The 26,420-nt window shown below is 40.0% G+C and overlaps 2 protein-coding genes across 4 annotated transcripts in view; both read right to left on the bottom strand.

Moving 5' to 3' along the window:
• Window positions 1–1,520: 1,520 nt before the first annotated feature.
• On the bottom strand, window positions 1,521–6,290 carry LOC110040505 (neurexin-4-like). Of its 2 annotated transcripts, XM_020745746.2 has the most exons (4): window positions 4,303–6,290; window positions 3,307–3,560; window positions 2,749–2,863; window positions 1,521–2,470 (listed from the first exon to the last, which is right to left on the bottom strand). In XM_020745746.2, exons 1-4 carry the CDS (start codon window positions 4,400–4,402, stop codon window positions 1,845–1,847), a joined length of 1,095 nt encoding a protein of 364 aa, XP_020601405.1. In that variant the 5' UTR covers window positions 4,403–6,290; the 3' UTR covers window positions 1,521–1,844. The 2 variants fall into 2 exon arrangements, with proteins under 2 accessions (XP_020601405.1, XP_089130953.1); XM_089274827.1 differs by lacking the exon at window positions 3,307–3,560.
• Window positions 6,291–6,413: 123 nt separating this feature from the next.
• Window positions 6,414–26,420, bottom strand: part of LOC110040516 (E3 ubiquitin-protein ligase UBR4-like) — a 59,871-nt gene continuing 39,864 nt past the window's right edge. For both annotated transcript variants that reach the window (XM_020745761.2, XM_020745762.2), the window contains exons 58-109: window positions 26,175–26,316; window positions 25,633–25,777; window positions 25,039–25,124; window positions 24,563–24,650; window positions 24,231–24,359; window positions 23,949–24,013; window positions 23,406–23,466; window positions 23,234–23,305; window positions 23,008–23,114; window positions 22,489–22,627; window positions 22,141–22,269; window positions 21,691–21,858; window positions 21,156–21,371; window positions 20,753–20,935; window positions 20,389–20,473; window positions 19,972–20,099; window positions 19,193–19,540; window positions 18,762–18,802; window positions 18,332–18,473; window positions 18,157–18,238; window positions 17,960–18,056; window positions 17,752–17,828; window positions 17,492–17,546; window positions 17,251–17,317; window positions 16,774–16,868; window positions 16,323–16,381; window positions 15,904–15,947; window positions 15,710–15,790; window positions 15,575–15,608; window positions 14,798–14,851; window positions 14,579–14,660; window positions 14,257–14,341; window positions 14,090–14,158; window positions 13,662–13,838; window positions 13,290–13,408; window positions 12,910–12,982; window positions 12,630–12,733; window positions 11,972–12,083; window positions 11,363–11,491; window positions 11,059–11,148; window positions 10,636–10,761; window positions 10,296–10,367; window positions 9,810–9,871; window positions 9,510–9,600; window positions 9,205–9,239; window positions 8,718–8,912; window positions 8,203–8,287; window positions 7,754–7,893; window positions 7,273–7,363; window positions 6,999–7,091; window positions 6,845–6,911; window positions 6,414–6,669 (exon numbers count right to left, since the gene is read on the bottom strand). In XM_020745761.2, the coding sequence (XP_020601420.2) occupies window positions 6,602–6,669; window positions 6,845–6,911; window positions 6,999–7,091; window positions 7,273–7,363; window positions 7,754–7,893; window positions 8,203–8,287; window positions 8,718–8,912; window positions 9,205–9,239; window positions 9,510–9,600; window positions 9,810–9,871; window positions 10,296–10,367; window positions 10,636–10,761; window positions 11,059–11,148; window positions 11,363–11,491; window positions 11,972–12,083; window positions 12,630–12,733; window positions 12,910–12,982; window positions 13,290–13,408; window positions 13,662–13,838; window positions 14,090–14,158; window positions 14,257–14,341; window positions 14,579–14,660; window positions 14,798–14,851; window positions 15,575–15,608; window positions 15,710–15,790; window positions 15,904–15,947; window positions 16,323–16,381; window positions 16,774–16,868; window positions 17,251–17,317; window positions 17,492–17,546; window positions 17,752–17,828; window positions 17,960–18,056; window positions 18,157–18,238; window positions 18,332–18,473; window positions 18,762–18,802; window positions 19,193–19,540; window positions 19,972–20,099; window positions 20,389–20,473; window positions 20,753–20,935; window positions 21,156–21,371; window positions 21,691–21,858; window positions 22,141–22,269; window positions 22,489–22,627; window positions 23,008–23,114; window positions 23,234–23,305; window positions 23,406–23,466; window positions 23,949–24,013; window positions 24,231–24,359; window positions 24,563–24,650; window positions 25,039–25,124; window positions 25,633–25,777; window positions 26,175–26,316 (5,384 nt within the window). In that variant the 3' untranslated portion in view covers window positions 6,414–6,601. The remainder of the gene's footprint in view (window positions 6,670–6,844; window positions 6,912–6,998; window positions 7,092–7,272; window positions 7,364–7,753; window positions 7,894–8,202; window positions 8,288–8,717; window positions 8,913–9,204; window positions 9,240–9,509; window positions 9,601–9,809; window positions 9,872–10,295; window positions 10,368–10,635; window positions 10,762–11,058; window positions 11,149–11,362; window positions 11,492–11,971; window positions 12,084–12,629; window positions 12,734–12,909; window positions 12,983–13,289; window positions 13,409–13,661; window positions 13,839–14,089; window positions 14,159–14,256; window positions 14,342–14,578; window positions 14,661–14,797; window positions 14,852–15,574; window positions 15,609–15,709; window positions 15,791–15,903; window positions 15,948–16,322; window positions 16,382–16,773; window positions 16,869–17,250; window positions 17,318–17,491; window positions 17,547–17,751; window positions 17,829–17,959; window positions 18,057–18,156; window positions 18,239–18,331; window positions 18,474–18,761; window positions 18,803–19,192; window positions 19,541–19,971; window positions 20,100–20,388; window positions 20,474–20,752; window positions 20,936–21,155; window positions 21,372–21,690; window positions 21,859–22,140; window positions 22,270–22,488; window positions 22,628–23,007; window positions 23,115–23,233; window positions 23,306–23,405; window positions 23,467–23,948; window positions 24,014–24,230; window positions 24,360–24,562; window positions 24,651–25,038; window positions 25,125–25,632; window positions 25,778–26,174; window positions 26,317–26,420) is intronic.

Below are 26,420 nucleotides of genomic sequence, written 5' to 3'. Positions count from 1 at the left end.
GAATGAATAAATATTACTACGAACAGGATTAAAAGGAATTGAAAAAATACACAACCCATGAGCGAATAATAACCCTTCTAATCATTTCAATCATTTCTTGGCCATAATGCCCATCGGAGACACCAGAATATCGAATTCACAAATACTACACGGTAACCTCTGAAGGAAGAAAACCGCAAGCTATATTTTATTTATATTTTCCTTGACAACCTAAAGAGGTAAAGGAAACAGCGGGAAAGGTTTACACGCTAGCTACGCAATAAATAAAGGTACCTGTATCCAATTGATTGACTGATGTCAATCTTTAAGCCACAATCATAAATTATAAAACAACTATTTGGACTATAGCGGCTAAGAGGTTTACCTCTCGCTAACAAACACCAATAAACGTGACGAGGAAAGTGTTTTACTTCCAACGTTCTAACAACGGTCAGGTCTCTCTAAAACGGCAAAGAGGGGTTTTGGAGTTTAACGAGATGTCTCTGAATGCTAATGTGTTACTTATTGTTGTAACGAGTTTCAGAGCTTGAACGATTTTATAGCCTATGCATTTAGATGAGGCATGTGAAAACTCGTATTTCGCTTTGAAAAGTTTAGCGCGCAGTCGCTTTGTCATTATAGCTCTCTTAAATTATCATCAGCCGCAGTTTGCCTTCTCCTTTCTGATTTCGTTGCGGATAAGCTATTTAATCAGCTAGGATGCCATTTTTCTCCTTGACAAAAAGAGAAACTTCTGGTTTTGAGTGTTATACATTAAACAGACCGCAATAAGGTCTTGGCCTTTAACACTGGTGGCTCCTTAGGCGAAATCGGAGACTTGGGTAGTAGCATTTTTAATTGGGTCGCACTAGCGATGATGACCGCGGCTAAAACGAAGTCAGAAGTAAACAGTGTGCATAATGAGTGCAAAGTAAAGAACGGATCAATGTTGGCAATTTATAGTGAGCACGTTCACACAAGCCTGACAACACTTAGGGTTTAACTTGATCTGAGGTTAACATCTCTGCGTTACAGTCGCGATGCCCCGCTATACACTTAAGAACGTACTCGATTCGTACTAACTAAGAGCGATGCAGTTCAAGTGTACAACAGTGCAAAAAATGTAAAACAAGTGTAAATTACAACGAAGATTTTCGAGGTTAGTACGAAGACAGTCGAAGACTACAACGGTCATCCAAAGTATTTCAAAGGCGGTCTGTGGTCACCTCGAAGCTTTCCGAAGATAAGCGAAGATAACTAGACTTTTTTCCGAACACTTTCGAGGAGCATCCAAACCACTCCGAGTATGTACGTATTTATGAACATCACCCGAATCTTTTCTGAAAATCACCCGAACACTTCTGACGATCGCCGCACAATTCCGAAGGGTTCTGAAGATCATCAGACGATTAAGGAAGATCATCCGAAGATTGTCGAAGATTCTTCAACAGTTTTGGAGATTAATTGCGAATGTTTCGGTACTTTTCGAAGATATTTGGTGAAGGAAGGACACTACAGCCTGCCTATTTAAACAATTCATATTACGTCACAGTTAAAAGACCTTTAATAGTCCATTTTCAAGTATATTATTAAAAAGTAATCACATAATTAATCTCGTACAATGTAGAATAAATAAGCACTTGCAAATGTTTTAAGGACTAATATGCAAACGTGTCAGTCCCCAAGAATTTTATGCCATCACAAACACCAAATTTTACTTATTTAAAACTTCCCTGGTTAATCGTCCGGTGACTTTTTTTCACAACAGCAAAGATTTTCCCAATTTAACAAGCTAGCTGACCAGTTGGGAGGAAAGGCACTAAGAAAGAGGCTGGATGAAAAATATAATGGAATTCTGTATACAATCAGGCAATTCCATAGCACTTGAACTTTCCCAATGTATGGTAACCTTTCTCGGGGTCGCCTCCAGTATCTCCAAACCTCAGCTGTTTAACTGGAAGATGGATCTTGTCAGTGAGGAGACCGCTGTCCTCTCGCCACTCATTGTCATTCTTATCACAGTTACAAACAAGGCCGGTGCGTGCGCAGGAATTATTCATCCCGCATGCGCAAATCTGCTTCCCATTACCAGGTGATGCTCCGCCCCAGTAATTCATAGCATCGCCATTGCGTGAAACCCACCATCCGATTACTTTGTTCGATTCATTTTTAAACAGTTGAGAGTTTAGGCATTCATACTTGATGAACTGTTCACAGCGTGTGGAAACTCTAGCGAGCTTTGCCAGCTGCGGAAGACTTGCTCCTGTGTAGTTAATGTCACGTTTGTAACAACCTGGAGGTTCGCATCCATCCACCAGCGTTCTGTTTTCACTGTCGTGACTTATGACGGTCACGCCAACTCCATTCTTGTCAGTCATGTCACAGGTAACGTCATATAAAGGTGGCAAACCTCCTTTGCCGTCAGGATCAATGACGTAAGTGCCGCTTTTTAATGCTGGGTCGAGCTTCTTCAAGTCGCTACAAGACCTTCCTAACGATGGGAAAAAGAAAAGGTTTTTAAGGTCTCAAGTAATTCGTAGAAATTGCTATTATTATTTGACTGTTTTAAAGCATTTGAAATTTAATGATTCCAAACGAAAGAATCAAATAGTTTGAAAAGATAAACACGCTAATGCTACTTATCTCAACGATAAGAAATGACAAAGGAAAACAACAGGACAAGCGATATTTGATCGGTTTTAAACAATTAAAAGGAACATGTTTCATAAACAAGCCAATAAAACGGGATAGAAAGAAGAGTAATAATACCTGGACAGCAGTTTGTTCCCGGGAATCCAGTGCGACAGATGCAACGATAACCTTTACTGGTGAATCCAACTTGACAAATACCTCCGTTTAAACATGGGCTGCTACTACAAAGATTCTGTTGAAAGAGAAAGCTAATCATAAAGTTGGAAGTTCGAACGAAATTTTCTAAGATTAAAAAATATTAGTCGTAATTATTTAACAGTTATCTTTTTACACACTTGGAGTCAGTTTGATAAAAGGATAATAGGGCGAAGGGCCCGTGAATCCCTCAGTAAGATCGTTAGATCCGCCTCTTCAATACACCATTTCTGAATCATTTTTAACCTCTTTCTCAAAGCTAGTCTTGGTGCCCATCCTCTCATGTGAAAATGAAACTTCAATCACATGCACTGAATTAAATTCCTGGTCTTATGAATGACTGTGCGCCAGGCCTGGCTTTGATGGAGAGGCTTAGATCAACTCGGAAAAGAGCTATTGACCAGAATCATGCATGATTTACTCTGATGAAGACATTTATCTACACTACCCAAACATAACTTCATCATTAAAAAGGTTTACCTCGATGGCTAGGAAAGTGTAAGTGTCTTTATGCTCAAGGAATGACAATTGATCGTCATCACTGGCGCTATTCAACTCGCATCTGTATCTTCCGTTTTCAGAGGGTCCAAAATTAATGGAGACACAGTTGGGGTCCATATAACACATCACACGACAGCTCCCTTGATTATGGACCTCCGCACTTCTGATCGCGTGGCCTCTCATGGCCTTGTTTTCTATTGGTTCCTTGAATATAATCATGCGGCATTCGTCGCCTGTGTAAGATTCCAAGAATTTTATATTGGCACGTCTTGATAATCATAGAACTCATCTTCTTATTGGTTGTACTGACCGTAGCTATGATATCATCAATATAAGTTCCCTGCTACCTACATATCAGGTGACTTTGCTTCAGCCATGTTTTTCTCGAGCCAAAATACCTATTGCGAGATCAAACCAGCCTTTTACACGGCTTAGGCCTACTAGAAAGGTACGATTAGGCATTTCGGTAATAAAGCCGGCCATATTTGGTCAATGCATTGATATCGCTGGATATCTGGACAGTAGACACGGCCTCTGATTTGCTAACTGCGAATCTGAGTACTTCAAAAAGTCATTCAGCCATTGATGCATGGAAATCTTTGGCGTAAAATCCTAACGACAACATCAGTCATACTTTCCTTTACCCCGGATGAGTAGTGACTATAGCTGCCTGGGCCTCATGCCAAACTGTGATAGAAGGGTTCCCGCTTAAGCATTTTTAAAAAGTTTGCATGGAAACCCCACTCCCGCCCTTGACTGAACCAAGCTCCCTTTATCGATTAAACATAAAGATCCCGTCAACAATATACCTGTAGTGGGATTGAAGGACATAACCCCAGTTGCAATACAACATCGTTTAATCTCACTAATTTTAAATGGGTTACATTCAGAACTAATTAAACCGGTTTACGAAAAAACGAGCCATTTTCTTTGACCACGAAACTAAGAAGGAAGAGTAAACTGAATTCAACTTACCGGTGCAAGCAGACCCAAATGGAAATATGATTCCACATGTGCTGACAAGGATAAAACAAAGAATTGAAGTTTTATGTTCAAAGTGCTCGGAAGAAGTCATATTCTGTACCGCTTAGCACGCACATTAGCACCGTATGTAAAACACTCTACGGTTCCGTCAAATATATAGTGTTCCCTTTAATACAAACAACGTCATCTTAAGCAGGTGTTTTTTTTCAACGAACATATGTATATGTCGTTGCAGAGTTACTGAAGTCTCTGGAAATCTTTAGTTAGTCAATGATCCACTTTTCACTATTTTAAATTTCAATATCCACCTCAATTAAGAGGAAGGAATACGGCCCAACAAGTTCAGCGAAAAGTTAAGACTTGTAATGTGATAGTTACGCGTGATGACCTTTCATAACTTGCCAGAGACTACTACTCTGAAATGCTTCCGTTCTTATTCTACGTTTCATGAAAAAACCAAAAGAAAATAGTATTTTTTTCGAATCCTGGTGCTATCGAAGCGTAGGTAATTTACCTAGTCAAGTATGGTTTGAACCAACCCTTCCTCAAACACGATAGAAAGTATAAAACAAAGACTAATGGCTTGTTTGGCGGACAAACCCATTAACTCCGTAACTCAATAACTTGACACACAAAGCATATTGGATATTGTAATCTCATATCGAAAAGGTTTTAAGCCAAAAAAAAAAAACCTCTTTGTCCAGTTTGGAGAGCACGACAGTAACATAAGAGCTCCTTGGGGCGCCAACTGCATTAAAAATAGATGATGGACAACCAAAAGCATGAATAAAATGTTTTATAACACTTTTAATGTAGATGAATTTTTCTCGCGAAGCGAAGATATCTTTGCTTAAGTCTTGAGCGCGCGTCATTATATTATGATGCACGCTTGCTATACTGACGTTGCCGGCTGTGCTATACAACAAGAATGGTTATCTCGTTAATTAATATTTTGTTTGACTACTTAAAGTGTTTTCAGCCTCGCTGACTCCTTGCGGGTTTCACTCACGCCTTAATCTTTTTTTTTCTCTAAACAGCTGCATATGGAAAACGGCAAACTGTGTTCCATGTACTATATTCTGTTTCCTGATTCTATTTTAGTTGAACCTACAGCTCTTACTTGGCAATTTATATTTTCAAACATTCGCAAAGCAGGTGGTGTAGTACATGGTAAACAGCGTTTACAGGAAGCTGAAGCAACGACCACGGCGACGCCGAGGACGATGCCTAGTCAAAATTGATTTTTTTTTTTTACCTGCAAAATTAGAATTGTCTAGATCTGTTCAGTACGCCAATGGCTCCAAAAACTTGCCTAGGCTAAATATGCAATGACAGCGTTCAAATCCAAATGAAAAAACGAAAAATTAGCGTCGTCGTTCGCGTTCCTCAGACCACGCAGAGCTCGGCAAAGAAATGCACAAAAATTTATCACGCACGCGCACAGCTACTATTTTGATCATTCACCGTTCGCTTGGTGACGTTCTCGTTGCCGTCGACGTCGACGTCGTGGTCTACTTAAGCTCCCTTGTGATAAGAAGTGAATTCATTTTCAAACAAGAGCTAGAAAACTATTCAAGTGTTAATGGTTTCGAGATGCAATTTGATAAGCAAAATGTGAGCTATTTTAATAGCTATTTGAAGCTTCAGTGTAGGTTGTAACCCGACTTTCTTTCCATGGTTTTCTTGGCGTTTTTGCTTTAGCCTCGGGCGTGACTAAATTGCAGAGGAAACAAGGAAGATCATTGCCCCTTTGAGGCTCCTTTTTTTTTTTTTCGATATTTGCATATTCCGCCACTACGTTCAGGTAAATTGACCCAGCAGCCCTGTTTCTCGTCTTAAGTTTATCTGTTATGCAGCACCAGAGAAAAGCAGCGTTTGCCTCAAGGAGCCGTCCTCAAAGTTCCGCCTCCAGGGGGCATTTGAAGAAAGCAGGAATCGACTGTTTACGGTCAGTGCCTATTTTATAAACACTCGCGGAAACGGCAAGACATTGTGTACTATTTTGACTTTTTCAAGGTGAAACTGCAGTTCCAAAAGGCTTATGCCACAGACAGTTTTTTAAACGCAAAATAAAAGAAAGGAAATTAGCAGAAACTACAACCTTCATGAATTACGTTTAATTGTGATCTCTCGTACTACATCACCTATTCTACATTAAATTTCTTCGAACCACCACTTTTGGAAATGGCTTAACTTAAAAACGATTCTATTCGCTATGTTTTCGGTAGTTATGTTAGAGTCAGTCACTTCATTCTTGTCTCTGAGTCTGCAAACTTTGACGCAGGGCGTTTCACTTTGGCAGCGAGGCAAGGGTCTCAGTAATAAACTTTTCCGGATCTGGGATGTCAGACAGCATTTCTGTAATTAAACAAAAAAGATAAGAGCTTAAAAACACGTCAAAAATCTCAAATATGAGGATTCTAAGCTCGTGGAATTGTGCACTAATGCCACACAGTCATTTAAAGCCTGCCGTTCTTACACTGAATCCAATCAATTGCTACTCCGTCACTCACAAATGCCACACACTACATACCTGCTACATCAAACAACTCGGAAAATGACTCCGATGGTAGAAGGTCCGTCTGGTAAAAGGATAAAATCTGCAAAGGAAAACACGACATCAGAACGTACACAAAAGAAAGAAGAAAGAAAGGTAAATTATGCGGTAAACGAAATAAAAATCTTGCCTTGTCACAACCCTTCAACACGGTCTCGTCACTGTTTCGAATATGATCCAGCATTCCCTGCGGCCAGCCATTGTCATCCGCAACCAAATGTTTCTGTAAAAGAAAAAAAGAATATAGACCAAGTGTTTACTGTTAAGATAAAACCTTGAAAATGAAGGTAACTGACTTTCAATCTTAGGGGCTTATCGTTCCATCTGGGAACGATGACGCGGTGAGATTTTATACAAATATGAAAGATAACGATTAATGTAGCTACTCTATCGCACTCACTTACCTTCAGTAGGTGGTGAAGTTTATCGATCAACACAAAAAACACAATATACGGCCGGTACACAGAGAATTCAGCCAGAGTCAGATCGGTGACCCTGTTTAACAAAACAGAGATGGAAGGGTCAGTTGTGAACGATAACTGTGTCATGTAACAGTGCTTAACGACCACTGAAAACTGGTTTCAGATCAGTTCTAACGTACGGGCTGCTAGAGCATTCAGTTGTTTAGTTTCTTTTTCACTGATAATTCTCAGAGATACCAAAAGAGTATTCACGTGTGATGTCTCCAGTGTTAATGCAGTCCAATCAGGTGAGGTAAGGCAGACAAGATAGGTAGATAGCTTTATTAATTGAGTGTTACAAGAGTAACACTTCAAATTCAATAACTGCCGCCCGGCGCAACGTAACTGTCTTATAATTAACTAGCTGTCGGACTTAATATTAAATCAAAAAAAAAAAATTCCAGGAAAGTAAAATAAGTCGTACTTGGTCGTCCCCGAGGGATTTGTATGACGTGCATGTGCAGTAACGAAAAGCCTTTTAAGGAAAGTGATCTTTGATTGGTTCCAGTGCTCCAGTGAATACACAAACAGCGACAGCACTGTCATGTACAGCGGGCTATCGACCTGAAATCAAAAAACGGAATCATATCCTTAGTCTCTTGATATAACTACTCGGCTAACCATTGGGACAACAGAAAAAAGAAAGTTTACTTAGGAAAATTACAAAATATCTGCAGAGTGACCAAGGTAGCAGTCGTGTTCGAGCTGGTCGCTGTCAAATGCAAGGCTAATGGCGACTTACAAATAATATAATACTTGATTATAATTCAAAGAAGTTATACGGTTTTGATAAGTAATGTGGCGCTTGTATTACGTGGAAATTTTATTAATGCAAGAAATCACTTTGTACACTGCACATCAAAGGAAACAAACCTCGTAAGATGATTCAGCCCATTTGTCCGGGGCCATGTCCAAAAATGATTTCAGCGTCTTCTCCTCTCGACTCAGTTGGCGAGTCCTGCATGAGAAAATAACAAAGTTATTTCCAATTTAGACTGATATTAAGCCACGGTGACAAAGTACATTTAAGCGCTCATAAAAGAAGCTATGAAATTCTTTGAAAAAAGTCCTTTACTTCTCCCTCGCCCTCTTCGCGAGCAATGTTAAAAGATACGTCTGGCCTCGTAGCCTGGTCGACAGAGCAACGATCAACTAATCCGAGGGTCCTGGGTTCGATTCCCACCGATGTGAAACAATTTTGTTCTTTACCTCTAGGATGTCCCATTGCCTTTCTCAGGCCAACACTCATAAGGAAACAGAAGGGTTGATTTCACCAATCCAAATTACATTAGACTTTTTTCACCACTTTCCAGCCTCTAATATCAATGCACTTGCATGTTTAACTATGTAGCATTAAGAAACTGGTATCAATAGTTCACGACTCTTACGTGTTTAAGACATAGAGTATCATGTGGATCGCATACGGCACAAATTTGATGTTCGAGTCTCGGCCCCCGCCACCGGTGTCCTCACTGAAGGATTTTTCAAATGCAAACCGCTGGAGCAGCAGACGCAGGTCGTGAATAGAAGCGTGATACGTAGGTTCCATATGACCCGTACACTCCTGAATGTAACTGTTGTGTCTGAAAGTAAAAAAAAAAAAACGATTGTAAATTTCTTTTTTGAAAGCGATAAAAGTGGAGTAAAATGGGAGTGCTACTTAAGCTGAAAGTAGTGTGTCATTCACATATTACAGAAATTCATACCCCATTCAAGAAATTACGCACCGCCTGTCAAAGGGCTTTGTGACGATATTACCAACTACATTCGATTGGCGGAAATACAATGACTACTAATGGACCTGAGAGCACTCAAGGCGAAACAAAGAGCTTCACCAACGCAACAAGAGCATTTGAGCAGTGGAAGTACTCTTACCTTGCCAGACAACTTGCAAATGCAGACTCAGAAACCTGGTATGGTGATAGAAACATCAAGTTTAAACAGATATGAACTTCTTTAATTACCCCAGTCAGATGCGGAGAGTCGCCGACTTTTCCTAAACTAAATTCCATGCAGAAACCAAGTCTGCTTACTCCCAACCGACACACTTCAACAAACAGAGTTTTACAAACGAGTAGGTCTGCGTTAAACAATTTCTATTCTTTCCAAGGCGTCGAAAATGCCGGTGGTAGTTATTTGTCTCATCAAAAGAACAGCAGAAATCTCGTTCAATCGCTTACCTTTGAACCCCAGATAGGCAACAGACCATTACACTTGGTGTTTGCATTCTGAAGGGCAGCACTTTCCCACTCATCACGACCTCGAGCAAGCCTAATAAGGAAAAACTTGACTTAGCAACTGCTGCAGACGTCACTAAGTGATCTAGATAGAGATTGATAGAGATATGAACAACTCAGCGGATAATGGCAGGATACAGAGTACACGTGTACAGTCGTACTTAATCACGTGCATGGTAAGGAATCTTCGGAGTTTCCTTCCAACAGTCTTAAAGAGAGCAAAGAGGATGGTTGTTTTCTTACCTTACAGCCGCCATGTGGCAGTCATAATGCACGATATTAAAGTGGCTGACAGTGCAGTAACCCTGACGAACACAACAAACATACATGCAAGAAATCATCAATTCAAAACAAGCTGAGCGTCCTGTATCAAAGCCTTACAAATCGGACGCTTAGCCTGATCAACAACACAAACCCTGTTAATGGCTGTTTTAAAGGTCTACAAGTCTCGCGGAAGTCTCACGGAGATTCCGAATCTTTTTGTTCAATCACAAAATAGCACAACCACCCCAGAGTGGTAAGTGACGTTGCTTCATAGCTTCCAAACACCCTGCACAATCGTACTAACTTTGTGAAAGATCGAGAGCTGTATTAAACAATTGTTTCATCAGTCAACCACTCTATCACGTCAGGTAAGAAACGTGTCCTAACTCTCTCTAGCTACGCTATCACTCGTTAAAAGGAAATTCCAGACTTGATCATTACTTATCAACGAAAACCGGGAATTACCAGTGTTTTACGCTGTTTGTTTTCGTGTTCCTCCAGAATGCATCTCTTGGTGAACGTGTAGATACCCAGAACCTGTAAAGGGTTACAAAAAACCTCCGTTAAAGCTTACCAAGGCAATTAAATAAACCACAGGAGACTTTGCTGTTACTAACAACAGCTTAAATGAAACCTGTTGAGAACGTGAAATGTTGCGATAGACTTAATAGAATGTAACGAGCCACGAATTCGACCGTAGGGTAGATGATGCAAGGGTGATGATACCGCAAACGGGGAAAGAATGCAGCACTTGCTGAGTCGAAACACATGTTGTTCCTAGAAGTTATCATGAAAAACAACAAACCTTTTGAGGATGATATCTGTATCCTTCACGGCAAATACAACAAGCCAGGCCAGCCTCTTCATGAAGTTCTTCCATTTCGCGAAGTAAACTTGTCGGTTTGGCAATGATCTTTCCCCCGGATGTCGTCTGAAAATTATTTGTACATGATAACAAATTATAACACTAAACTTGAGAACCGTCACGGTTTTGTAAAATAGATTCTACAGATGTCATCACACTAAACTCTAGGAAAGTCATTTACTTCTTCAATTCCCAAAAATGATCAACACACAATTTCTCCGTACAAACGCGAGACATACTCAAGCACACCCGTGATGAGAATAAAGAAACAGATCAGTTATAGGATATTACGGATGAACCGCGCAATTCTCCTAACTCAAATGAAAAATAATGCGTGGAACATAGTAAGGAGAATACAAGCACCTGCATGCCAAGAGCTCCAAGCTGTTTTTCTCTCATAGCCATGGCCAGCTTCTTTTTTTCCATTCGTGTTGATCGGCGTACTTCTGACACCTGAGACGCAACACAACCACAAAACAAGGTAAGTAAGTTTGGTTGTGACTGACCAGATATGACAGGCCTGGATTCAGTTGGCACACAACACTAATAAGAAAACCTTTTCTCCTCGGCTACCGATACTCGACATGGCGGTATTAAATTGTTGGTAAACACTACTTCCATTAAGCTAGCTAGTAATAAGAGTGAACAATAAGACGCTTGAATTTACCTTTTTCTCGACATCAGGATGTTCTCTAAGTGCTTCCATAAGATTCTCTGCCAGCGAGCCAACTTTTTCCTCCGACGAGACTTGCTCCAGACGATGAATGGCTGGTACAGCTGTCTCACCGACCAGCACCTTTATCAACCAAGAAAAGTTTGTAATAACTTTTTAAAGTCACCTTAAGCATTGAAACGCGTACAACAGGGATGGACTTGCCTAGCTTTGTTAGCAAAATTACATTCTGAGTAAGAATATGCGTGAGGTACACAATTCCATAGTGACATACAGTTTTGAATTTTGAAGTTGGTAATGAGTTTATTGACTGTGTTAGTAAAGAGGTAAACTTTGTTGTAGATACTTCGTCGGGCTATTTATTTACATCAAAGACGCCTTTGAACGATGTAATTAGCGCGACTATCCAATAAGGCGAAATTAAAGAAAGTGTTTGCCATGAATTTTAGGATTAAGAAACTTTCAAGAAATAAAAACAAGGTGAATCTTATTTGAAAAATACTTGCAAAGCTGTAAGCTTTTGAAAATAGCTACGTTTGGTATTATGGAAAAGGAATATCTGCAAGTGCAAATTTGTAACCTTACATGCGAATCTAATCTCACCTGTGTATTGACATGTCCTTTACAAAGACCTGACAAAAGACGAAGAACATAAGGAAGAGACGGCCGGGCTAAAAACTCTTTCCACACGTCAGCTTCAAGCAGATTTGCTTTGCTGTTAGAGAACAAGAAATTTATTAACACTTTAAGTTCTACCTATCTTCCCAACCTTGAAGTTTAAAGACCAAGGCCGGTAGCACTTGTCTTAAAATCAATATCAGTATTGATATTCTGGAGCACAGAGTAAGCCTTGTCCAAGACAAAAACATTAAAAAATAGAAGGGCTGCAGCCAGAATGAATCGTAAAATTATAGATCTTACCAAAAAAAAGAAAAGACATTTTCATTGTGTGAAGCAATAAAACACCCGATCAAACGGCTGTAATAGGCTGTAATAGGTGAGTTGCCCGAACGGCAGGAAAAAAAAAAAAAACACGTAAATGGAAATGGAAAAACGGGAGATTTTTCCAGTGACGATCATTGGGTTAATGTCGCTAAGATCACGTTGGATGCACGAGAAAGAAAATCTGATCAGCTTCCAAACACGTGTAATCTTGGGGATGGAACTGGTTTGAGACGTAGTTCCATCCCTCACTTAAAAGAACTAATAAATAAACGAGTGCCTACAAATACCTAGTCACAAGCCGTATAACATTCGGTACCTGAAGGGTTTCTGAGGGGTCTGGTTTTCCAAGTATGTCAATGCTTTGGCTACAACTCCGTTCTCAATGATCATGTCCTTCAGCTTGAAACCATTGTGATTATTCTGTAAGATAATTGAAGATTATTGATCAAAAGGTTACAAGATCTAAAATAAGAGATGGGAGGCAAAACTACGAGCGGAAACAGACAGAGTAGAAAGTTGTCATCAGAGATCAACAAATACCCATAAGAACCACAGAGGCTTTGAACATGCAGATGAACTGCCTTTACGATGCTCACCTCGATTTTACTTGCTATACTACAGAAGCAATCAAAAAAGAGAGTTTCGTCACTTGAACGCTCGCGATCAAACCTGCGATGGAGAACAATCAAAGTTTGAAATAAAAATGACAGAGAAAGAAACCTTTGGTCATTTCAATTGTGTATTTAGATTTTACTACTACCTATCATCAGCAAATGACGGGTCAAGGAAATATTTGAAAAGGAGCACGACAACTTTTGCATTGTTAATATACAAAACGTTCGTCAAAGTCCTTTGAAACTGCAGCAATATTTCACCCTTATTCTAGATACAAAAAGAGAACTTTTAATGGACATTTCCAGGAATCAGACACAGTGTAAACAGTTCAAGCGTTCGACAAAGTTGAGTGCCATCTTACTTTTCAAAGTCCAGGTAGGGCAGAAAGTGATTCACCAGCGTCCTCATGTTTTCTTCATCTCCAAACGTCAAGAAAGGAATTATACGCATCATAGCTTGAAGCACACTGCTGTGTGTCCTCTGCAATAAATACGATACAAGTCATTTAGCCCCAAGCTAAAAATATCAACTCTCTTTACTAGTTGCTACAGATTTCTTGTAATCGTAGTTCTGGGAATTCACTGGTTTAATCGAGACAAGATTGCTTGCTCAGTAGCAGTTGATGGATTTCACAATACTTGCCAGGAGTGTCTTTGATAGTGAATGGTTATTATAAGGGAAAGTTAGGTGCTGAACAGTGTTGGTAAGTAAAGTAAATACAAGCGTATTGTACCACATAAGGACTTGTTATTCTGTCCAGCAGCATGTCCAGTTGAGAACCATCTCCCTGCTGGATGGGGATAGCAGGGGTTGGTGTACTTGTGGCCTCTTGTAGCACTGTCTCCATGATTCCTAACACGTCCTCTGCGATGCTGGCTCCACCTCCAGAGTCAGCCTCCAGACGCAAAGCCTACAACATAAAACAACAAGTTATATCTTAACGAACTAACCAAACTGACTCCTCAATAGTTTAGAACACTGTGCGACAAATTTCCCGTTATAACCCCAGTAAGGAAATATATTATTATTTGATATATTGACTCAAAATATGATTGTTGAAAATACGTTGAAAAAAGCGGCGAAACTGCAAAACAGTAACTCGTAAAACTATACTATGGAAGAGAGAGTAGTTGACCGATACAACAGGAAAAAGGTTTATACCTGGTTCAGAGTTCCAAGAAGGACATTGAGTGTGTTTAGAGTTGGAAGGCAAAGGTATTGCCGGTTGACCTACAGAGAAATAACGAACTCGTTTAGTCTACAGTTCTAAACAATGACTTCAATACACGAGAAATGTTCAGAAAAGAGCGACGCCAGTAAAGCAATACCTTGAGTTTCACGCAATACCCCATGAGCTTCAGAATAACCGATACCAACTGCTTTCCACGTACAAGATCTTTTATTCCACTCAACCTTCAAATGAGTAGACGTATACATGTATGACTTGTCTTGAATCTCAGCTTTTATCACCAACCACAAATAGCATGATAAATCACACTTTTTGACAGTTTACGGCCATCAAGCACACTTACCGATCAAAATTGTGAACAGATACGTGATGTAGTAGTAAATTTCTAAACACTAGTAAAAATGTTCTTTCAAAGAGTGGGCTGTGTAGTAGCGCAAAGCACGAATAAGAGTCTCAAATACCTGCTGAGCATGGCTTCCAGTCCACCGGAACTCGACATAATGGCAGCCATCTTATAAACCTCTTCCTCGTCCAATTCCTCTTCTTAAAAAATTAACATGAAAACAAGTTAAAAGAAACACCTGGAAATGGAGTAGTGAGGCACGCTTTGCCACACTCGAAAAGTTGCAGACACAAGATACAGAGAGTTCTTCAAACTTACAAACTACCAACAAACTAACCTTGTTGAGTATCCAGATTCTCCACAAACTCCTCAGTTGCATCCCCCAACAGACCTGTGAAAAAATGACGCAAGAAATCAAGACTGGTGAAAAAAGTTATATAAAAGTTTAAATATTGCACAAGGTTACTTAATTAAGTCCCCAGTTAGTTTGTTAAAAGCTAAATACCTTGACACTTCAAGAAAGTCCTACTACCACTACTACATGGAGGAACCCACTTGTGAGGTGAAACAGTGATCCAATATATCTTAAAGTGTATTGAGATCAACTTAAGCTTTTTACTGTAGTAAACGCGTGTTTATCAGCTTATAATCGTAATTGCTGTCTTGGCAATGCTGATATTATGTATCACTTGTGCCGCACATAAACCTCTCAAGTGTGTAAACATGCACTGTAGAACGTTACCATGTGATTTCTCTTTACTCAAACTAAAGTCAACACCAGGCAGACATACTTTGATGTCTCGACAGATTTTCGGGAGTAAGATTTCAAGGATTGAATGTCACTCAGCCGCTAAGGAGAAGTGAGAGCTGATCAATAAACAGAGAACCTCGTTCTTAAAGCTCCTGCGTTTTCGGTCAGTGGTGACCAAGCCTGGTTTCAGTTTGATAGCGCGCATGTGATAATGTTTCCTAACATGTGTAGAAGGCGTAAACACTGTCACTTATGCTGGGTCAGGTGCCCATACACAAGGGGGCTAAGAATTGCTGTTGCCGAACAAGAGCATCGTGACCACTCGAAAAGAGATTCATTAGTAAACAGCCACGTGGTTCTTACCTCTCATTCTGTAGATGATCCTCATTGGTTCACCCTGTAAAATAAGAATTGAACATATAAGAACTTCGTGTACTAATATAAGTAATCAAGACAGCATAGTAGAAACATCTCTTTAATTTAAGAATATCTACAAACCTCTCCCTCTGGACACCATATTTTCTTGTAGACATCCTTAACTGGCAGGTCCAGACTGATGATCTTGCTGTTGACAAGCAACTGAAACAAAGAAAAGAACAAAACAATTAGTACCGCGTTGCCATAAAGTGTAATATATTGCGAATTAAACGTGTTTGGAGTGCAAATAAGAAATTGTAAATATCAAACGTTACCTCCATGCCGCTGTCATCCTCGAGTAAAGCCACCAAGTCACAATCTTTTCAAATAGAAACAAAACAATGTTTACATACAAGCTGCATTTGCCTTAAAGTAAGCTAATAATAGCTATAATTAATGATACTGTAAACCTTAAGCACTGGTAATGAATTGCGTTGAAAGGATTCATGAATCACCGCCATGAGATACGTAATTTCAGGAAGCTCAGGACATGCTTTAATCAAATCAATCTCGGCAATAAAATGGTCTGAATCTCCACAGTAAGGTGCAAACTACGGGAACCCTCAAGGAGACTAACTATAACACCTTCTTCTTGCCAACTTCATATCACACAGGGTCCGTTGGTTATCAAGACAGCTCATGACCCGCTTCAATGAGAACAGAGTACATTGGATTAACTTGGATGTTTTCTTACCAGTGCAGATTTTGTTCTTGACGTTTCGCATGAGTGGACCCATCCCGGGCTCGTTACAACTGTAAAAAGACAGAACATATGTACAACGTTACTAACTCTGTCCTGTAAAGCTTGTTAATCACACACTTTTGGCTCGTCATTGACACACCCTCTCCCTGTCCCCGGTCCCAGGTAGCTATTGCGCCCTCAAACCATACTGCCAACAAACTATACAACTGCTGTTGTATCGTTTAATTCTATTTATCCTGTTACGTTTCCAGAAAAGATGCTCAAGTCTTATGCAGCTTCTATTCCCGGCACCAGTGAGTCAATTTAATGTATGAAGGTTTTTTTTACGATTTCATTCCCTTGTTCTAATCCTTTTAAAGCTAAGTACAACGAAGAATAAGGCAAATATAGAAATAATGATAATCCTGTGTATTAATTGCCCCATATTGTACTCTGTTCTGACCTGTAAGGATTTCCTTGCATGCGTCCTTGCAGGAAGTCTTCTTGTTGAGGGTCCTTCTCAAGTGTAAGGAAGAACTCACCAACATCATTCTCCTCCTTCAAAAACAAGTAAAGATGATGAGATATATAACACTGTTTAACATAGGCACATGGCAAGAAATTTGGGCTGTTGAACAAATACATACTCTTCAAAACTACAAAAGGTTATTATTTTAGAAAACTGTTTTTGCATAGCTTGCACTCGACTTTTCTCGAATACAATACAAAACAAACGAGGATATCTTAGGTTTCACATCATTATGTTTCGAAAATTCTTTCATGAAAGAGTGCGTTTCAGACCTCCCACTGTCCAAGCTTTCCATGCAAGGACACTCATGGACCAACTGTCAGCTGTCCTCACGCTAGACGTGTCAAATTATCAAACTTAGCATAAAAAGGAACAACATGTCATAACAACCTCACTCTGCACTTTACTTACTGGGAAGATCAGGTTGCAAAGCCGCTCAAAAATGAACACGGGGGTCCTGAGGTCATCCAGTCCATACCTGCAAACACGTGTTAACAAACATCGTACGTTAGCTGTTTCAACATCTAAATGTTATAAAAATGTAGTTTTTGATAAATATTTCATGCTCCAGGGAGGGGAGCATTTTGCTTTTGGTAGTAGCCAGCTTTAATCAGAATCCTGGAGACAAACAAACAGCTGCTGTCAAACAAACCTCTTGAGGGTCTCCACACAAATAGCCATGAATGCCTTGGTTTCTGTCTCGGTACCTATTAACAGAATCACAAGAGCAGTTAACGTTCCCTTGACTGGTGCAAATTAATTCAAATGAAAAACGTCGCAACCATCAGCACCGAACTGTTCTGCGGTTGGCATCACCTCTTGCACTGAATGGTTTAAGTTCTTCATGCGACAATGATTATTCTTTATCTAGCTAGTGGAACATCAGTTCAGCTCTTGTTAAGTAACACCTACCTGTAGTCATCTCCTCCAGTAGTTCCAAAAGAATCTCCTGAGTCTCGTCAATCAGTTTTGTACGCTGAACTACCAGTCTGACAACAAACGAGTGCAGTTAGTTGACAACTTCCAACAATCAAAGATGATACAATACAAAACTGTATGTCACTTGGCTTTGGTAATTCACTACATTTACAGAAAATAAGTACGAAATAAACCAAGTCACCTTCGCAAGGACAGGTAACCATTAAGCACTGTGGCTACAAGCTTTCCCTTGAATTTCTGTTTGATTGCTTCATGCTCCAGGAAAGACGACATCAATTCTGTCAAGACAAAACAGTTGGTAGGATTCTTTTGGCTCTTTGGTTGTCTTACAACTGTTTAAGAGTTGGTAACAAAAAGTTCTCAACTTTGTTCACTTACCAGCCAACATTTTCAGAGCATATCCCTGGGACAGATCCGAGCTGAGGGTGTACTGCTCCAGGTAAGTCAAATGCTCAATTTCCTACAGACACGCAAAGAAATGCTCTCACAAATTACATGATTCTAGAACAAAGTAGCACGGGAAGGAACAAGAAGTTTGCATAACACTGTGTACCTTGGTTAAAAGCTGTCCGATCTGCATCAGAGCTCCTTGGAGAGCTAGGTAGAATTTCCAGTAAGTAGGCTGAGTCAATCGCTGGTACAACTGGAAGAACTCAGCTGCATTCTCTCCTGCAGTACGGACCTCCTCTAGATAACTGGACAAGTAGAGCAAACATAAAAACCAGCATCAATGCAAGGCCAGTTCTGTCTACAAGTTGCCGACTTCTCACTTAACCGGACACTGCATGTAATCATTAAAACATTAAAAACAAATCACAAAACCATTTTAGAGCGACCACTAAGTTTTCATTTACATTGGTGCAGACGTTTTATTTATTTAAGACAACAAAAATGTCATAACGGGTTTACTTATTATTATTAGTTAGCGTTTGCGTCATTGTTTTACATCACAGCTTCATGCTTACTATAAAAAAGACACCTACCTTGTGAGCAAGTCCAACATGTGTTGCTGTCGGCTGGGTATCTTAATAAGCGAACAAAGTAAAAATCTGTAATGAGCACCGACTAAGGAGGGTATTGTCTGGAAGTTAAGGCCGTAATCACTACAGTAATTGCAAATGAGACAGCCTTTGGTAAGAGAATGAAATCTCTTCTGGAAAAATCGTCACAATTTCAGAAGTTCAATGCAGAAGAGTTTGAAGGTTTGACCTTTATACACTTGAAAGTAATCACTAGATGATGCAACATACACATCCATCTCTATCCCACCAACTAATCAAGTATGTACGACACATCTCAGAACGGATAAAACAGTCTGTGATTACACCTCATTTCATTGCTCAGTGTACGTACACTCTGAATGAAAAGCGGCTGTTTGCACATGCACAACACACTTTTTTACTTGTAGGTATACCTGGCATAAGGACTCTATCATGGTACAGGCCATCTCGCGAGCTGCTCTGTTCGATGGAGTGAACAACACCTGCCTAAGCCACTCTTCCTCACGTAACTCTTGGTCTTCAGGCGACTCCCTCCTCTTGGTCCTCTCACGCCACTTTCGGCCATACTTCTCCATCAAGTGTCGTTTCCGTGCTTCAGTGCGACTCTCACCAGTCACGGATTTGGATGCAGCTGATTTTGTAGGAGCCATTGCTTTCCATTGAGAATACGTGTGGCTAGCATCACCATCCATCCACTGTTTGGCTTTAATACGCACACCACTGGAACCCTGAACAGAGCCTAATGACTTGCAGTCTTTGTCCTGTGAAGAACAACGTCAATCAATAGCTTTGTAAGCCGTCGCATAAAAAAGAAACAAAACATGTAGTGTTGAAAGATAACACGGCTGCATCTGGTAATGTAGTAGGAGAAGAACACTTGTATTACAGTGTAACTTGTCTATGGGTTTTCGAACTGCTTATAAGTTTGCCCCTCAGGTTCAATAAAATGTGACTTATAAGGAAAAATGTCAAAAAGTCCCAAAACTTAAATTTACAAAACAACAAACAGCATCAAATAAACATGCTGTTGAATCGTCATACACTCCACAGAAAAATATCAGACTCAAGGTTAAACTCAGAGTTGAAAGGGTGCTACTTGGTAGCTTTGTTCAGGGTAGAACGAAGCATTTCATCACCATAACGTGTAAAACAACCTCTATAGCAATCTTAGAAGAGCCACACGCTAACATACCTTGTTGGCTTTACTGCTGGGTGGGGGTGGTTTAACAAGTTTAAGCAGAATCTTCAGACATGGTAAAGTGATGCTCTCCATGATAAGTGGACTCCGTACCTCGACAGACATCATAAACAGTGTCATCACTGCGACAAAAACACAAACACGATTGGCGAGATAGTCGTTTAGACCAGTCAATAAGAAATCCTGAAATCTTGTATATACTTGCATGGACAATAAATTATTTCTGAGTGCTTTCCTAAAATTTACCAGCTGGCTAGCAAACAAGAATAGTAAGTTTCTTTTCTTGATGCAAAGTGCAAAATCATCTTTACCTCTGCAGCTAAAGGTTAACGAGTTCCAAAGACACTCAGTTCATTTTATTGATAACAACTACATGTCTGAATAGAGATTTCATACTATATAAAAACATACCACATCTCAGACGCATCTCCCAACAAGTGTCTTCCATCTCCACCGCATTACTCAAAAGTAACATTTCTCGACTGATACCCGAGACCTACAAGGAAAAAAAAATTTGAACTGATTTGATTGAAGTGTCCGTACAGAAGTATTTCCAGCAGTTTTGAGGTTCAAATTCAAAAACCACATCATATGAAAACGGATTTTCAAACCAAACAACAATACCAACACCACCCCATTACCAAAGCAGCCATAACAAACCACAAACGATGGCATTCAATAGAACATGGTCACAGAAAGACAGTTTGCAATTATTAAGGTGAAAACAGGGATGTGGATTTTCACAGATTTCAAAATATCACGTAGACATACTAACCACTGCAGGGTTGGACTTGTGACTGTTTACAGCCTCGCCCACTGCGCTGATCAGGATTTCATTGAGTTGTTTTGTGGCTTGTTCATTGTCCTTGGTCAACAAACACAACAGATGTCTTACATCACTTCTCATCTGCGGAGTACCTTCATGCAAGTTAAACTCCACCAACTCTTGTATCAGGCCCTAAAGAAACAATGAACAAAAGCACGAGTTCAAATATGCTTTATCTGTATTGGTTGTCTCTCAAAGCCTTGTTGGACTTTTCCATTATCAAAACGCTCAAAATACTTCAACTGAAACACTACTAGATGCTGTCCATGAACTATTCAAAGAGATGACTGCTTCATTAATGCTAGTTATTTGACCTTTCTGACACAGTAATACCAAAGACAACCAGCCTCACCTCTCCCACCAGTTGCTTTCGAGTTCCGGGCACCATGGCTAATGCTCTCAAAAGTGTGACACAATGTTCTATGGCAGCAGAAGCACAGCCATAACATTCTCCAGGCAATCCCTTTGAACCAGACGTCAGCAGCAAGGAGCTGCTGCTAGAGCTTTCCGGACCTTTACATTCGCGGCAGTCATACTCCAGTAGTTCCTTTCTAGAGGCCAATACTTTCTGTTGAGCAAAGGAGAGAGCAGTTGAAATACTCAAGAACTGAAGATGCAGAGTGAAAAGTGCAGTTTCTCACGTGTGATCGTGCGGGTGTGGATAGTCCTGAGAAGGCCTGAAAAGGACTGTTGTTGGCGAGAAAAGTTTCGACAACCCCAGAGTAGGGGTCAAGTTTAATGTTGAAATAATGACGAAGCTTCACAAAATATCCACGAGACCACTGGTAGAGAATAAACGCAGCTTGTTTTTCTGTATCAAATAGTTTATCGAAATGCAGTGGCAGGTTAGTCTTTCAATAAATGGACAACAAGCTATTATTCCAAACCTGAGTGATCTTGCTGAGCTCATCAAAAGTTCCCTTGCACTCAACACAATAGCGGTGGGCTAAAGCCTGGATGGCCTTGTTGACTCCAGTGTTTGCAGAGGAACTGCTTGATGTTGAAGACCCTGCAACTGTAGAGGCCACTGGCTGTGTCGCACCATACGTACTCTCCTGTAACACAAGAGATACATGTAATGGATGATCAGTAATCTCCTTTGCAGTTACTTTACATTTACATCTCCTAAGAAAGAACAGACATTTCTACTTCGTCGTTCAAACATTAGCATACCTACTATTTGCGGAAATTAAAACAAAGGCAGCACTTTAGATGATGTACATAATAACTGTAAGTTTCTTTTCAATTGCACATCTATTCACGGCCTCGCAGTTTGACTCGAGCTAATCAAGCCAATGAATACCACTAACAAAGCCCAAATGGCAACGACCGTTCACCTGCAATGGTTCTTGCTGTCCATGTTCCAACAACCTGTTTAACAGCAGGTCCAAGGGCTGTCTGTGAGACACTAGCTGCCGATACACTCTGTCAGCTCGCTCCAAAAGAGAGTTGATGTTGGCAACCGCCTGTGGAATGAATGATTACACAAACATCAACGACGAAACCAAGCAAATCTGCATTCCTAGAAACACTAACCAACTGGATACCTTGTACAACAACTTTCCCGTCACTTTACCATGTTCCATCATCTCTCTGTAAACTTCCATTCATCCCAAAGCCTGGGCAAACAGATTTCCCCACCGTTACTTATTGTTTGAAAACTATCTTTTAGGAATCATGACTACCTTCTTGCGATCCTCTTCATTCTCGATTGGATCAACAGCACAGCACGGTCTGGCTGTTAGAGTGTAGTCAAACTTGGCATATTTGCAAAAACCGCAAGCATTGCATAAGAATGGATCTCTCTCGTCATAGTTAATAGACCTGCCAAAAAGAAACATTGCACGTGTGTTAGACAGAGCAAGCAACGAGACAAGGTATCCATCGAATGACATCGGACTTTTTATATACGATTAGACGGTTCAGTTTAAAGATTATAACAGGAATGGAGAAGCACTCATGAACAAACACATTTGGAGGACAAACAAAACAAGGATAAGTACATGATTCATAAATTTAAAAACGTTTTGGTAAGACATTTTGAGTTTCGGCCAACTAAATTCTTTCTGATGTTTGTCCAAAGGACAAATGAATCGTTAATTTTCCCCCTTATCCTGTGTACTGTGCAGTGTGAATGAATAATACTTTAATATTGCAATGGATAAATGAAGCCATCTTGTAAACGGAAGAAGCAACAAACAAACCTGCACTTGTGGCACTGGTAGACATTCTCTCCACAGTTGCTGCAAACTCCAGGATTAGCATTCACAGAAGCACTACAACGAGGGCACTGAAGAGTTTCAGATGAGGCCTGCAGGACAAGCAAACAAAGAGAAAAAGAGAAGTTCCCTCCGTCAGAAAATTATTGTTATGAAAACGTGAAGTGGCAAAAGAAAAGCATTTTACTGAAAAAGATACTCAAGCATGTACCTGAAAGTTCTCGTAGAAATCAGCATACTCAATCATCAAGTTACAGGCTACTATCGGCAGTGGAAAATCAACCTGCAAATGAGCGAAAAAGTCACAAACAAACAAACAAAAAAACATCAGAAGAGATGCCTTGCATTAAAGAACTGGGAATAAAAATCTGAGTGAAACAAACCTTGAGTTCTGTTTGCCCAGGGGTGAGGTGGCATTTCTTTGCTTTGTGCCACAAGGATCTCCTGCAAAAGAACCATGTGTCACATGCTGTACAGTAAATACACTGAGCTCTAGCAAAAGCAAATAAAAGAATACACCTCGTCCCAATTTCTGGGGGTTTAAATAGATGTCTTCCTAATATAAACAAATTTACAAAGGGTCCTATACTCAAGGGAGGCGCGGTGGCCTCATGGTTAGTGCGCTCGTCTCCGGATCGAGCGGTCCGGGTTCGAGCCCTGGCCGGGGACATTGTGTTGTGTTCTTGGGCAAGACACTTTACTCTCACAGTGCCTCTCTCCACCCAGGTGTATAAACGGGTACCGGCGAACTTAATGCTGGGGGTAACCCTGCGATGAACTAGCATCCCATCCACGGGGGAATAGAAATACTCCTAGTCGCTTCATGCTACAGAAACCGGGATAAGCTCCGGGCTGATGGGCCACTTGGCTCGCATGCAGACTTTACCTTACCTATACTCAGCAATAGGACAGTAATCAACACTTACTTGTTCTTCAACTCTACGACTGCTTGCACGGTACGATTGTTGTAGTACAAGTTAATGGTTCGAACCTGACAAAAACCAATAATTATAGTCTTATTATCGTCACTCTGTCACAATCTGTATATACATTGTAATCTAACACATAAATGGTTAGTGTGTGGTTTGCTAACAAAATCGCCTTAGTACCTCTGTCGTATAATCCAGTAGTAAATAAACTATAGCAGTTCTTAGACACTATTCCCTAGATGCTAATCATTCTTTGGAAAGCAGTTAGCAGCATACTACCATTTTCTGCCTTTTAAGATCTGCAATCCTGAGGGTAACTCTTGAAATTGTGTGACTCCCTATCAGCTTTACAAGTTGACATGTTGTGGTGAAGCGAGAGTCTCCTTTGATGGCAGATAGCTTCAGGCTCTGCAAAATACAAATTACATGATTCAAATCCAGATGACCTCTGCTACTAGTGCAACACAAAGAACTACTTGAAGTACCATATTATGATCATCTGAGCAGAGAAAAAGAAACATTGTCGAGCTGTAATTTATTTCAAGAATCACACACTGAAAAGATTGTTCAAAAAACCGGTAATTAAGAATTGTTAACGATTTGCCACTCACCTGGAATGGAACTTCTGGATTGTTGCAAACGAGGCAGGGATCACTCTCCAGGTAATATCCATCAAATTCAACAAACCCTGACAACATCCTAAAGCAAGAGACAAAAAAGGCCTTAGCTGTGATCGGTCAATTTACACGCCACTACATACAGTGCAGCCTGTTTATGCCCGTACATATGACTTTCGTTTCTCCAAAGAAAGAATAAGAGATATTATGAACCACCAGCCCCCCACCCCCCCCCCCTCAAAAAAAAAAGAAGTTCAAAAATATTGTTGTTTAAAGTGGTCAATCCGCTAACCTACACCTAACCAGTTTATAGGCATGCCACTTAAACTGAAAGAAACAAAATTAATATATCGACTAAACATAGTGGGCTTAAAAAACCCAACTGGTGGAAAGCAGACCAGTTAAGAGCTGCGGAGGGATTAAGATTTTACATGAATCTAATTAACATGCACCAAAAGACATGTCCTGACCTGTACACGTTAGAATTCGGATGATTAGAGAGAACATTATTCTGTATCATCAATACTTGAACTGCTTTCACACAATAATCCTGCAACTGTAGAAAATAAAATCCACCTATAAGTACTACTATTACTGCTGGGCTGTATCTTGTTGATTACTGCTTATCTGGTCAATTAATAAGTCATTATCGTGCCACAAAGTTTCTTCTCTTGCATTTCATAAATACATTCCGTGTATTTACAGTAAGAGAAATAGTATACATAAGTTTGTATTACTGAGAGTAGGGGCTAACCAATTACTAATTTTGTTGAATTTCAACACTTCTTCAAGTGTAATGGTACTAATAATGGAAGAATGATGGGATTTCAATCAGGTCAGGGCGTTTTCTTCTTAGGCAAGCCTGTCAGATTGCCTCTGCCTCGAATGTGTATTTACTCCATCTTATATTTTATCCATATGAAGTGACTCTGTCCCAGGTGAAATAGTCAGTTGTTACAGATTTTCAATTTTTCAAACATACACGTTAAGTGTAGAGGGTCCATTGTACTCAACGAAGTAGATCAACATGTTATTTTGCAAAAAAAAGTGCAAATAAAACGTACCTCTTCAGTATTTGATTCACACTTGATCGCAAAGTAACCCAGAAGATCAACAAACTGTGCAGCTCGTCGACCATAGTCTGGTAGATAAGGCCAGATTTTCCACATCATCCTTGATAGCTTCACTTGCTGGCTGCTGGTTGAATACCTACAGACACAAGCAAAACAACTTTTTAGGTATGAACCAGTACTTTTCCACTATGTGTGGTACAACAGAACTTATACAATACGCCTATAAAACATGACAAAACAGACAACTATCAAGGTGTGAATTTTCACTCTTCACCTCAGGACAATGAGGTGAAGACAAAATATAATGTATAGATATTCTTAGATGTTTTAGTTCATATTCTTTTTATATTTTATATTTCTCAATTTGTTGTTATTTTTATCCAGGTAATTTTTTTCAGGACCCTTCTGTGAACCACTCTACTGGGATGTTGGTATCCTCACTGAAGATTACTACTACTACTACTACTGATTTCCCCACATAACCACAGACCGGAAATTTTAAAATACAAGTGCAATGAGTGAAGTGGACATACTTGTGCATGCTGTAAAGCAGCTCATGAGCCTGCCATCGCACAGCAGTAGAATTAGACTCCAAAAGGAAGGTCTGTACAAACTGACTCATCACCTCATCATCAACAGCTTCATGCAGCAACTGAACCAGACTTTGGGCAGCAGCTGTATGTACAACGTATAACAATCCAGATAAATTAAATTATATTTGATGCATTTCCTCCCCCTTTTCATTGGCTGAGACACCACCACGTGACCTGTCTGCTCAT

The sequence above is a fragment of the Orbicella faveolata genome, unplaced genomic scaffold (genome assembly GCF_042242905.1).
Source record: "Orbicella faveolata isolate gen_17 unplaced genomic scaffold, um_ofav_v1 contig_36, whole genome shotgun sequence".
Classification (NCBI taxonomy): Eukaryota; Metazoa; Cnidaria; class Anthozoa; order Scleractinia; family Merulinidae; genus Orbicella; species Orbicella faveolata.
The sequence above is the reverse complement of the archived record's forward strand: the minus strand, read 5'-3'. Positions and strand labels throughout refer to the sequence as shown.